Raw genomic sequence first — 12,548 nt, 5'->3', positions numbered from 1 at the left:
GACCCCCGATCACCTGTAGTTATGTTGCTCATTAAGAGCTCCTCCTATGATTATATGAAGCATGAATTTATAATAACAGACCAAAAACATGAGGGGGAGGAACAATTTAACCTAAAGGTCTCCAAAAGATGGTAAAGTAGGGGCTAGCTATGTGGATTATAGCTCCCTATTTTCTGATGCTTGGGCATCCTGAGTGGGATCTCCCTCTCCACTGTAATCTCAACTGTTGTTGGGGTTCCTGCTCCTCTAATGTTGGAAGATCTGTCCAGTTGGGAACTTTAATAGCCTCTGAACCCAGGAAGTAGAATAAATCTGGCAGTTGAGTGGGATCATATAGGTTAAAACTGTGTTCATCCTTTTTAATGTACAATCACAATGGGTAACCCCATCGGTAAGTAGCTCCCCTGGAGCGCATATTATCCAATAATGGTTTCAGCAAGCAACGTCTGTTCTTTGTCTGGTGGCACAAATCGGGGTATACTTGAATTTCTGCCCCTTCGGCCATGCTTCCCTGATTATATCCTCCCTTATCCTAAAGAAGTGTACCCGACACAAAATGTCTCGAGGGGCAGACTGGTCAGGGTTGCGAGCAGTGAGGATCCTATGCACGGGTGCAGTTCCATCAGTGTCCGGAGTGTTTTCCAATAACTGATCAAAAATAACAGTCACTACATCTCTCAGACCACAACTGCTTCCGGAATCCCCCTGATCTGAACATTCTTTCGCCAAGTACTGTTTTCGGAATCTTCTGCTTGTAATTGCAGCATAATCAATCTCTGATGTTAGATATGCAACCTTTCTTCCATAGCATCCATGCATGCATCTGCCACACCTTGCTGAGTTTCTAAATGGATCAATTGCTGGTCCGTAGCAATGGTTTTAAAGGGGACCTCATCTATTACTTCCCTCAAAGTAAATGTTAAGCTGCCCAGCTGCTTCTGTATATCCTCTGGGGAGAGCCTGAATAAGCTAATCGGATATCTAGTTCCACAGCCTGCGCTTGGGCACATGGGCTCAATGAGTATACCTGTGAGTCTGTGCAAGAAATCGCCTATACGAGTGAGTGGGCCATCCGACACCTCTCCTATTGTCAGATATCGGGTGAATATAAGGCACTCCTGTATTTTCCCCACCTCGGCATGGGCTACAAGATTTTCAATATTGACGATCTTCTGGAGGGTGCACCGCGGTATCACTTTGCCTGCCAATTTCACGTCCAGATAGTTGGATAATGCCACTACCTACACTTTAAGAGTATTGGGTGCAAGACCTAAATATGTACCGTCCTGTAAAGAAATCAAGTACGGCTGGGATTATAGACCCGAAGATCCTGCCTTTAGCCTTCCGCCAGTAGCATGATTTCTTCTAAATTTTGGAGTAAACTAGATTGGTGGACCTTTTTCTACTATCCAATATAGTACAAATTACTTTCTGAGACAGACATTTGTTCTTTAGCAATTGCTCCTCAGTAGCCAAGCGGTCAGAGAAAACCGGCCGGTAGCGGATGAAACATTTCCCCTTAAAAGTTTCCAGAAGCCTGCGATCGAGAGTTTCTGGAGTGCAGGAAACCATGCTCTCTTCGGCCAGAATGTAGCCTTTGCTTCTGTAAGACTTTCGAAATGAGCCTGAAGGGGGATGCATACAACAGCTTCCCTGACCAGGGGTGAACGAACGCATCCAATCCTAAACTGCTTGGATCCCTGTGTATCGAGAAGAGTTTTACTACTTTCACATTTTTTGAGGAAGCAAAAAGGTCTATATCTGGAAAGCCCCAGTTTTGAGCATTTAACAATAATGCATCTTGGTCCAGATTCCCCTCCTTCCGTATGTGCAATCTGCTCCTTGCTCAGAAAAGCTGCTAACGAATTTAACTTCCCTTTGATGGGCACTGCTGCAAGGGAAATAACGTTCTCCTCTGCCCAGGCGAATATTTTGATGATTGACTGAGCACGTGCCTCCTTTTCTGTCGATATAGTATACTGCAGCGATATTGTCTGAAAGTATTAATACATGTCTAACCTTTATGCTGCATGCAAAGTTGCTTAGGGCTTCTCAGATGGCTCTCAGTTCTCTTGCATTGGAAGACTTTTTGGCCCAGGGTTGATGCCATTTTCTATGCACTGCCTGGTGGTCCATATGAGCTACCCAGCCCCATGCGTTTGCATCTGTTGTAATCCTTAATGGGTCTGCCTGTATCCAGCAGCATCCTAGTGACAGATTCTTTTCTTGTAGCCACTACTGTAAGGATTCCTTCACTTGACTCACTCGTTCCACCAGATTGTTCAGTGACTGTTGGTGACATCCCATACTGACAACATGAACCCCTGAAGAGCTCTCATGCGAGTCTGGGCCCAAGTCACTGCCAGAATTGCAGCTGTCATCAGTCCCAATAACCTCATCTTACTGATGGATGCTGTGGGATTCCTCATGAGCCTGTCAGTTTCTGCCACTAGCGTTCATTTTTTCTCTTTTGGTAAAAAGATTTTTGCCACTATGGAATCCACTATGTACCCCAGGAAAGTAACTCTCTAATAATAATCATTACATTGATTATCAGCACAGCCCCCATGAGAGGTGCCACAACAATGCCAATCAGTTCCCATCAGAAACGCCTTGTCAGTGCCCATAACAGTGCCAATCAGTAACACCTGTCAGTATCATCATTAGTGCCATCTATTAGTATTCATCAGTGCCGCCTTTCAGTGCCCATCAATTCAACATATCAATGCCTCCTCATTAGTGCAGACTCATCAGTGCCTGTCAGTGAAGGAGAAAATAAAATGTTATTACAGAAACAAAAACTTATTTTTTTCAAAAATGTTGGTATTTTTTTAGTTTGTTTATCAAAAAATAAAAATCCCAGTGGTGATCAAATACCGCCAAAAGAAAGCTCTATTTGTGGGAAGAAAATTAAACAAATTTAGTCTGGGTACAGTGTTGCATGATCGCACAATTTACATTCAATGTGCGACAGCGTTGAAAGCTGGAAATTGTCCTGGGCAGGAAAGGGGGGAAGTGCCTGGTATTGAAGTGGTTAAGTAAGCTGTCCTCCCTGTGTATCCTGGCCTGGCACATGTGTATCAGCATGCCCAGGGACAACTGCATTCCCCCTTCATCCTGCTGGCATTCACAGGGCTCCATTCCATGGTCTGCCACATCCAAGATGGCCGTCGTGCAACCCCGCCGTGTCATTTCGCCAGAAACAGGTCATCAGCCGGACCTTAAGTGACCTCAGCACATTGTTCTCGACTCTACAGAGACCAGAAAACCATGCCTGGCTAAACAGCACATGTGGAGGAAAGCGAGCAGGTGAGTGCACTGCACTACAACCACAGGGAAAGAAAAAAACGGCAATCCTGTCTGGCCAGAGGAAACACAATAACTGAGGAACCATGCATTGTACCAGTCCTTTTATACTAATGTGGATTTGTGTTTCCTGTGCTTACTTAGGGACAGTATTGTAGTTTCAGTGTATCATCAGTATAGGGCTGATGTATAAAATACAGGTATGGAGACCTCAGGATATTCTTAGGCCAAGTTACCTTAAAGAAAAAGTATTTTTCACTCTTTAAAATAACTCAAGGCACCAAGTGCATGTAGCACTTTGTCCCATTCCAATCCGTGCTGGTTGAACAGAGCACACTGTTAGTAAGGAGACAAATACTTAATGAGGGCTGATTAATAGCACTCGCCTTTAGGTGCAGGTGGTGCACTCTGGAGAAAGGCGCAGCCATGCAGCACACCAGGGGGAGGGGTCAGCTCCATTTACAACACAAGCAAAAGATCAGTCATCCCTACATTAATTCTATAATTGTTTTTTCCCCCAATTCTCATATTCTGTTGTCTCATTTGTTGATTTCCAGTTTCCCCTATTTTTTCTATTTTGTTATACTGATTAACTATTATTTTGGAATATAATATATATATATATATATATATATATATATATATATATATATATATATATATATATATATATATATATATATATATATATATATATATTCTTTTATTTTTCTTCCCGTTTTGTTGTTTGCTTGTTGAGAACAATTTTAACCCTCCTTGCTTTCTGGTTTCATAGTTTCAATTTGACAATCATTAAGTTAATTGGAAATCTCTGTGACCAATGAAGGTTTTGTACAAGGGGACTATTGCTGAAACACGTTAACATCTGCAGTATATATTCATCTTTTATAGAGCTACAATAAATTTGGACCCTTTTAAGAGCATGTATGGAGTTGCCGATTGTCTATCCCTTTACTTTGTTAGCGGTCGCACATCCTGCACCCAACAGCTCAGGAGGATCTCTACATTATCTGGGGTAGTAGCACCTTTTTCTTCTATTGAAGGAGACCTCAGGATATTCTGCCAGGCTAAGTTACCTTAAAGAAGAAGTATCTTTCACTCTTTAAAATCTTTTTTTTTTTTCAGGGGACCAAGTGCATGCATCACTTTGTCCCATTCCAATCCATCCCGGTTGAATGGACCTGGTTGATCAGACTACACTGCTAGCAAGGAGACAAATACTTAATGAGGGCTGATTGATTGCACTCATCTTTAGCAGCAGGTGATGCACTCTGGGAAAAACACAGAGTGCAGCATTGTTACATAGTTGGTGAGACTGAAAAAAAAAAAAGACATTATTCCATCAAGTCCAACCTGTGTGTGTGCGTTTATTGTATTGTATATCCCTGTATGTTAAGGTTGTTTAGGTGCCTATCTAATCGTTTTTTGATATTATCTATACTCCCTGCTGAAACCACTGCTTGTGGAAGAGAATTACACATTCTCACTGCTCTTACAGCAAAGAACTGTCTAAGCAGTTCAACCACTTCCGCACTGCCGCCCACCGATATACGTCCTAACTTTGAAGAGCAATATCATGGTTATGGCAGCAGCTAGCTGCCATAACCCCGCATCCTCTTCTTTGGGCCAGCGGTCCCATTTCCGATAATGGTGGTCCCTGCGGCGGATTCACCACAAGATCAACATCAAAACGTCACTTCTGCCCATAGCTCTTAAAGGGCTTTTTTTTTATTTTAAATTACAACTTTTTTAATTGCATTTGAGTGTAAATATGAGATATTTGACCCCAGATCTCATATTTAAGAGGTTCTGTCATGTTTTTTTTTTCTATTACAATGGATGTTTACATTCCTTGTAATAGGAATAAAAGTGACAATTTTTTTTTAAAGAACAGTGTAAAAATAAAAGGTAAAATAAACAAGAATATTTATTTTTATTTTTTTAAACACGCTCCGTCCTGACGAGCTCGCGTGCAGAATCGAACGCATACGTGAGCAGCGCTTGCATATGAAAACTGTGTTCAAACCAGACATGAGGTATCGCCACGATCGGTAGAGCAACAGCAATAATTCTAGTCCTAGACCTCCTCCAACTCAAAACATGCAACCTGTAGAATTTTTTAAACGTCGCCTATGGAGATTTTTGAAAAAGTTTGTTGCCGTTCCATGAGCGGACGCAATTTTGAAGCGTGACATGTTGGGTAGCAATTTACTCGGAGTAACATTATCTTTCACAATATAAAAAAAATTGGGGGAACCGAAAAAACTCTGGATAGCCGCACTCCGGATCAGGTAAAATAAGTTGTGCCTTTATTATTTCCACCAAAAAAACCTTCACATCATACGAGTTACAGCAGCAGAGGGAATGTAGAACAGGGAATGCTGATGCGTTTCACGCTAAAATTAGCGCTTACTCATAGCTTTGTTTGGAGTGGCCAGTTTCTTGGTGGATCAGCCTGGAGCGGTGGATTTTTCTTTTTATTGTTGATTTTCTGAATATAAAAAAAATTGGACTAAGTTTACTTGTAAGACCGCTGCGCAGTGTGACAAAGTATTGCAACGACCACCATTTTATTCTCTAGGGTATAAGAAGAAAAAAAAAGTATAATGTTTGGGGGTTCTAAGTAATTTTCTAGCAAAAAAACAAAAGAAACAGTTTTTAACTTTTAATTAAGAAATCTCAAAGAGGCTCGGTCCTTAATTAATGAAAATGAAGTAAAACTTCTTTAACTATAATCATATCAATTTGTAGTATAGTTGGTCTGATATGTAAACCAGCTTGCTATCCATTTTAAGATAATTCATATCAGAAATGTTTGCCACTGCCTCTCTCCTATTTTCTCTCTGCACCAACCTAAACTTGGTAAGACTGGCATAGGTGACCTTGCAAATTTATATGGCACTGAAGAGTTTACCTATCCTAAAATGTGACTGGATCATGTATGCTCACCCTAAGCCTAGGAGTGCCAAGATAAGGCTTATACAATGTGCCCAAGCTCAGAGATGCTGGCAATATTGACAGATACAAACCTTCTCAAACTCCAGTTTAATAGGGGGAGTGAAGTGACTAGATACCCATTCAGCTGCCTCTCTTCCTATCTCCATGGCTTCAGTCACAGTCTGCACTCCCAGTTTGCACATCACAGAGTCTGTGTCACCATAGATGACCTGAAGGGAAACACAGACATCAGTTATGGGAATCTCTCTCTTACTTTGGACCAGAGGCCTGACAAAGAAAAAAATCACAGAGCTCTCACCTTGGCATCTGCTTTGTACCCATTGGCAAGAGTATATTTTGATTCCACTAACTGCTTGGTCTTCTCAATCATCTGTCTTCCAAAGCCAGTGACACTCTACAAAGCAGATAAAAATAAATCTCCATATTAAAAATACTGATTGAAATGTTGCTGTACAATATGTCAAAAGCAAAAAAAAAAAGCACACACCCACACAACATATGCAGTACATGCACATTTTCCCAAATTTACCTCTTCAAAGACTCTGCATGAACAGAAAAATACCCAAGGATTTGACAGAAATGCACTCAGCTCTTAATTCCTGTGGCCTAACACACAGCATTTCTGTTATTTTAAGGAAAACTGCATATGCAAAATTGCCCATACATAAAGCTCGCCTTTAATATTTAAAAAACTAAACTATATGCAATCGTATATTAATCAGCTACTGTATGTATTAAGAACTACAAATAACTGCAGTTAGTAGAAATAGGATAAAACATTAACACTCCTTTCACACTGCGCCGCCCATAGCATCGGCAGTAAAACGCTGCTATTTTTATGATTTGTGCCACATTTCGGCTGCTAGCAGCCGAGAAAGGGTTAAAATCACCCGCAATAGCGGCATTTTGCCAGTGGTATAGCCGTGCTGCCCCACTGATTTCAATGGGGAGCAGCGGTAAACACACCGCTCCTTCGCCGCTCCAAAGAAGCTGCCGGCAGGACTTTTCCTGATGTCCTGCCAGCGCGCTGCTCTGGTGTGAAAGCCCTCAGGCTTTCACTCTGGAGAAAATGGTGCAGCTGTTTAAGGGCGGATCGCAGGCAATATGTTTAACGATATAGCGCCTGCAAAACTGCCTTGTTGTGAAAGGGGTTTTATATTTGAATAGTATTCATTACACAAAATGCACTACACCTTACATGCAAACATTTTTTTTTTCTTTATGCATTCGGTCTATTTCTCTACTTGATTAAAAAAAAGGTGGGGGGGTATTTTTTAAAAACAAATTAAGGCTCAATACATACAAAAAAAAAGGATATTTGTATACACAGTAGTTAAAATGATACTAGTAAAATAAATAGTTGCATATAAAAACTTCACAACTCAGTCTTCGCTTTGATTATCCCTGGATACGATTTTAATGTTATACTTTTGGTTTAAACATCAGTAACACAAGCTGACTATTGTCAGCACACCTTTCAATGTCATATGGTTTGTTCCAACCCCCTTAACATGTACTGGATATTTTGCTCAGTTAAAGAAGTGGAAAAAAATAACAGATCCATTGGTAGGTTTAGGAGAGAAAATGTTTTGAGGAAACTCAGAAAACAAAAATGTCTGTGCTGATACTAACTAGTGACAGACTGCAGCATACATGTAACTTTTTATGTTGCCCGTATTTTTACTTTAATGTTCTATTTCACTGTGCTGCCAGCCATGATTTTCTAAAATTGCTAAAAAGTTTAAACTGTTCTTACTTTCAACTGTGACAAACAAATGGTACTCTTCGGGTTTCTATTAATAAAAAATTGGCTCCATCTAGTAGCCATAATGTGGTATATTCCGGACAGGAGTCATTTAGGAAAATGCCATATTATGGCCACAAGATGGAGCTGAAGATCATAGGAAATAAAAAAAAAAAAATATATATATTATACAAATCACAGGAAATACTCTGACAAACGGTTGTAGGCCATGGCCCAGGGGTGTTGCCTATCTGCAATCAAAGTCTTCCAGGAGATCAATTCACTGGCAGTACAATGTACAGAGAGGTCTAGGGCTTGGTTGAGCAGCAGACTAGCTTAGCAAAAGAAAAATGTTTTGGCAGTTTTAAGTATAGTATGTAATACTGTGTAATTAGCCATTTAGCTTTAAGAAATGTGTACTGCTCTCCATCCTCCCTCCTAAGACTGCAAGTCAATTTTCAAAAACAAAACCACATAGCAATGTTATCGCTTTGCTGATGTACACAAGATACTTTCATCTAAAAACTTATTACATAATACCTTTAAGTAATGTAACAGAACTTCTTCATTCTAAAAGATGTTTATCTAAAAAGCAGCAACTAATTTTACAGAGTCCCTACATTAGTTGAAGGTTTTTACTAGAGCTCCAGGCCACTATTTTACATTTGGGATAGATTAGGCAAAGTCAGAACCTCTTTCAGATTGCCTGTCCCCAATAAGGAGTTCCCCCTCAATGCCTGTGTCACAGAGATAGTGAAAAAGAATAAAACCAGCCTCTCCCACTATATCCAAAATTGAGGGGAAATTGTTAGAGTTCTAATTCTAAGCGTAGATCTATCTATAGTCGGTACTGCAGGTACGGTAAAAAGGTTCTCACCATTACACCATAAGGGAAATCACCCTGACAGGGTTTTTAACCTTTACCCAAAAATGTAGATACACATTAAGGACCCCCACCCCCCCCCCCTAAGACACAAAGGGGCCAGTCTCAGTAAGAAAAAAAAAAGATAGATTTATGGGGTATATTTTTAAATCCTTAAATGCGACTTTCACTAAGCATTTACTGCATGTGTAGCTATCTTGTTTAATCGGTTTTGAGTTATCCATCTGATGTACATGTTTGGTGAATGGGACATTCACTGCTTTATAAATATGCCCCTATATATATTGTTCAAATGCAAAGAGACTTAACAGTTTAAAGCAAAGTTAATCATGTAAAACACCAGGATTTTTTTTAAAGATTATAGGGAGGGTGAAAACCTCTGTTCGGGACATTTCTGTTTACTTACTAAAGCTGACCATAGCTGGATCTTTTTCTTTTTAATCAGCCAGCCAGCTGTTCTTTCATTCCTAGGTCTCATACACACAGGGCTTGAAAAGTAACTCCACCTTTATTGGGAAAAAAAAAATCCCTTCTAGGTGATCTATGTACATTGTAGGGGTTTTTTTGTTGCAGATTAGAATAGAAGTATGGGGGGGGGGGGGGGTGTCTCCTAATCATACTTACCTAGGTGGATGCTGTCTCCCGTTGCCTCTGCACTGAGAACCGAGCGACTGAACAACGCGCCAATGGCGGCATTTGGAGTTGGCCCCAAGATGATAAGCTGGATAAACGCCCTTTATAAGCACCCCACAGCAAGGGTCAAGATCAATGGGTCCCTATCAGGGCCCTTTGATTTAACGAGACCCGGCAGGGTTGCCCCCTGTCCCCTTTATTATTTATCCTATCAATGGAACCATTGTTGGCTAGGGTAAGATTGAACCGACATTAAGGGATTACAGGTGGACAATGAAGTACATAATCTGCATACGCCGATGATGTTTTGTTTTATGTCACTAGTCCCAGGATATCCCTCCCCAATCTACTGAACACATTAAAAATGTATGGAGAAGTATCAAATTTCAAAATGAATCCCTCAAAATCAGAAATCTTAAATATAAATGTTGCCCCACAGGAAGCACAAATGCTTAAAGAGGACTTCCCATCTACTTTTGATACTAGGTACCAACAAAATGTTATTCCGCTAATGAATGACATTAAAACAGAGTTAAGCTTCTAGACAAAGATCTTGGATTGATAGCATAAACTGTCTGAAGATAATACGTCCTAAAAATATTAAATAAAATACAAATTATACCAATCCCAATCCCAGAAATATAAAAAAAAAAAAAAAAAAATAAATTGTTATTCCGTAGGTTTATTTGGAGGCATAAAAAACACACAAATAAGTCTGGGAATTCTCGTAAGAGATAAATAACAAGGGGGTCTGGGGGTACCCGATATTAAAAACTACTAATACCCAATTCTTTTGGCATGAGTGGTTGAATGGGTAAAAGATAATAAAGAAAAAAAGGTGGGTTAAGTTAGAAAGTGGGATTAGTAGAGCTCCTCTGGGTAAAGTAATATGGATCCCGACACAGAGAATTAGATGGACATACGCACATGATTACACAGATAGCTATGGCAACCTGGGATAGGGTTCACAAAAAACAAAATTGGGATTACAACTCCCCATTAATACCACTATGCGACACAGGTTACTTTACACTGGAGCCCCCCTCATTTATTAAAAAATGGGACGAAGAGTTTGGGACAGGAAGTACAGAGACAGAGGTGTATAAACTACCAAGGATGCCACATGCGATCTCAGCAGATTGTAGCCTACTGGAAATGAACTGCAAGTGTATGGCACGGTGGTACTTAACTCCAGATAGACTACACCAATTTCACAGAGGGGTCTCTAATTTATGCTGGAGGGGCTGCTCAGAAATAGGATCTATGTTCCACATATGGTGGACATGCTCTAAAATTAAAACATTCTGGAAAGGAGTACCATCAATAATCTAAGTAATACTGGGTACTAAAATACCAGAAGAGCCTAGGGTTTGCATGTCCACAAAACAATACAGGAGAACATTGATACAATGTCTCCTAAACGCAGCAAAGAGCTTAATCCCCCACCAGTGGAAAGATCGAGAGTCCTTATCTGAAAAGTTGGTTTGGTAAAATCAAATTTATAATCTAGAGCTATTGAAGTATAGCGGAGAAATAGGAGAAGCAGGGTTTGTTAAAAGATGCGAAGATTGGGAAAAATATAAGAAATCACTGAGATATGTTGACAGGATGACAGAAGAATGATAGTACGATTAAGGACCTTAATATGCTTTATTTTAGGTATTTGGAGAGACCTAAGGGAGGGAAGTGGGTGGGGGGAATTGGGGGGGGGGGGGAGAGACAATAGTCTGCAAACACTTTTATACTGTAAGTGGCCACGTTGGTAGCCCCAGAAATGTAAAAGCGAAACAAAATATATATATATACATTTAAATATATGCAAGTAATAAATGCTACAATGATGTTGAAACGAGAAGGGACAACGATGAACATCAGAGTTGATTCAAGTCTCTCGATAGTGTTCACTGAAGTGGCAATAAAAAATAAAAAATAAATGACAGAGCTGCAGATTGAAAGGGTTAGGCCTCTCACACGAACGATCCGTTCAGGTCTGCCTGTCAGTTTTTTAGGCGGGCCTGAATGGATGATCTATAGACCTCTATGGAGTGTCGGATGTCAGCGGTGACATGTCCGCCGACATCCGACCCGCTCCGAAAAAGCGTGACGGAGGAAAAACCTATTTTTTCCATCCGTCTGCGGAGCGAATCAGGTGACGACAGACTGCGGTCCGTTGTCATCCGATCTCCCATAGGGGAGAGCAGCGCTCAGACAGGTCCGTCCCTGCACAATGTGCAGAGACTGACCTGTCATCTTCCTGCTCAGTGGGGATCGACGGAGCGATCCCCACTGAGCAAGTGGATGTCCACGGGGTGGATCATCATGGATACGTCCCATGTGAAAGAGGCCTAAGGTAATTTTTTATAATATTCAATTACAATAAGACTTGTGTCGCAATTGTATATGTATTTTTTTCTTTGCACTTTTTTTTTTCCATGAAAGTTGTTACCTTTTAAATAAAATGCTGCTTTTACAGGCGTTTAACTTTTTTTTCAGCCTGTAAATGCACCTCGACATTAGCCATGCACACATAGGTGTTTACAGGTCTATTAGAAGAGGAATGTTTACATGCGTGTTCAGGAGGGGAGCTTTTGGACAGAAAAACTTTTGATGCACCTAAACTCTAAACGGGTTTAATGCTCGAGTGTTCATTCATTCCAATGACCAGAATAAATTAATATTCTGATCAATGGAATCCATAAACGTTCAAATGCTTGATGCACCTCAACGCATTTAAACCGTAAAAATTCAGCTTTTATTAGGCCCGGTTCACACCGCTGCGGGGGGAGATCCGGATGTGATTCGCACAGCAAATCACATCCGATCTCCGTAGCGATGCGAGTTCAGCCATACAGATAGTATGGCTGAATTCGCATCGCTCCCGCAGCAAACTCGCACGGGACCCTTTTTTGGGTCCGCAACAGAATCGGATCGCCGACGGATCTGGGGGTGTCATTAACATAACATTGACACTCCCAGCCGCCCGCATAGGGCAGTGTGAACTGCCGGCGGGAGGTGTGCGATGCG

General features: G+C 40.8%; 1 protein-coding gene across 1 annotated transcript in view; it reads right to left on the bottom strand.

Annotated features, from left to right (window-relative positions):
- Window positions 1–12,548, bottom strand: part of POLD1 (DNA polymerase delta 1, catalytic subunit) — a 360,607-nt gene that overhangs the window by 167,768 nt on the left and 180,291 nt on the right. The window contains exons 18-19 of the mRNA XM_077457111.1: window positions 6,563–6,658; window positions 6,336–6,473 (exon numbers count right to left, since the gene is read on the bottom strand). Of these exons, the coding sequence (XP_077313237.1) occupies window positions 6,336–6,473; window positions 6,563–6,658 (234 nt within the window). The remainder of the gene's footprint in view (window positions 1–6,335; window positions 6,474–6,562; window positions 6,659–12,548) is intronic.

Source organism: Lithobates pipiens, unplaced genomic scaffold, assembly GCF_037356315.1.
Source record: "Lithobates pipiens isolate NorthernLeopardFrog02 unplaced genomic scaffold, aLitPip1_a1.2 Scaffold_27, whole genome shotgun sequence".
NCBI lineage: Eukaryota > Metazoa > Chordata > Amphibia > Anura > Ranidae > Lithobates > Lithobates pipiens.
The sequence above is the reverse complement of the archived record's forward strand: the minus strand, read 5'-3'. Positions and strand labels throughout refer to the sequence as shown.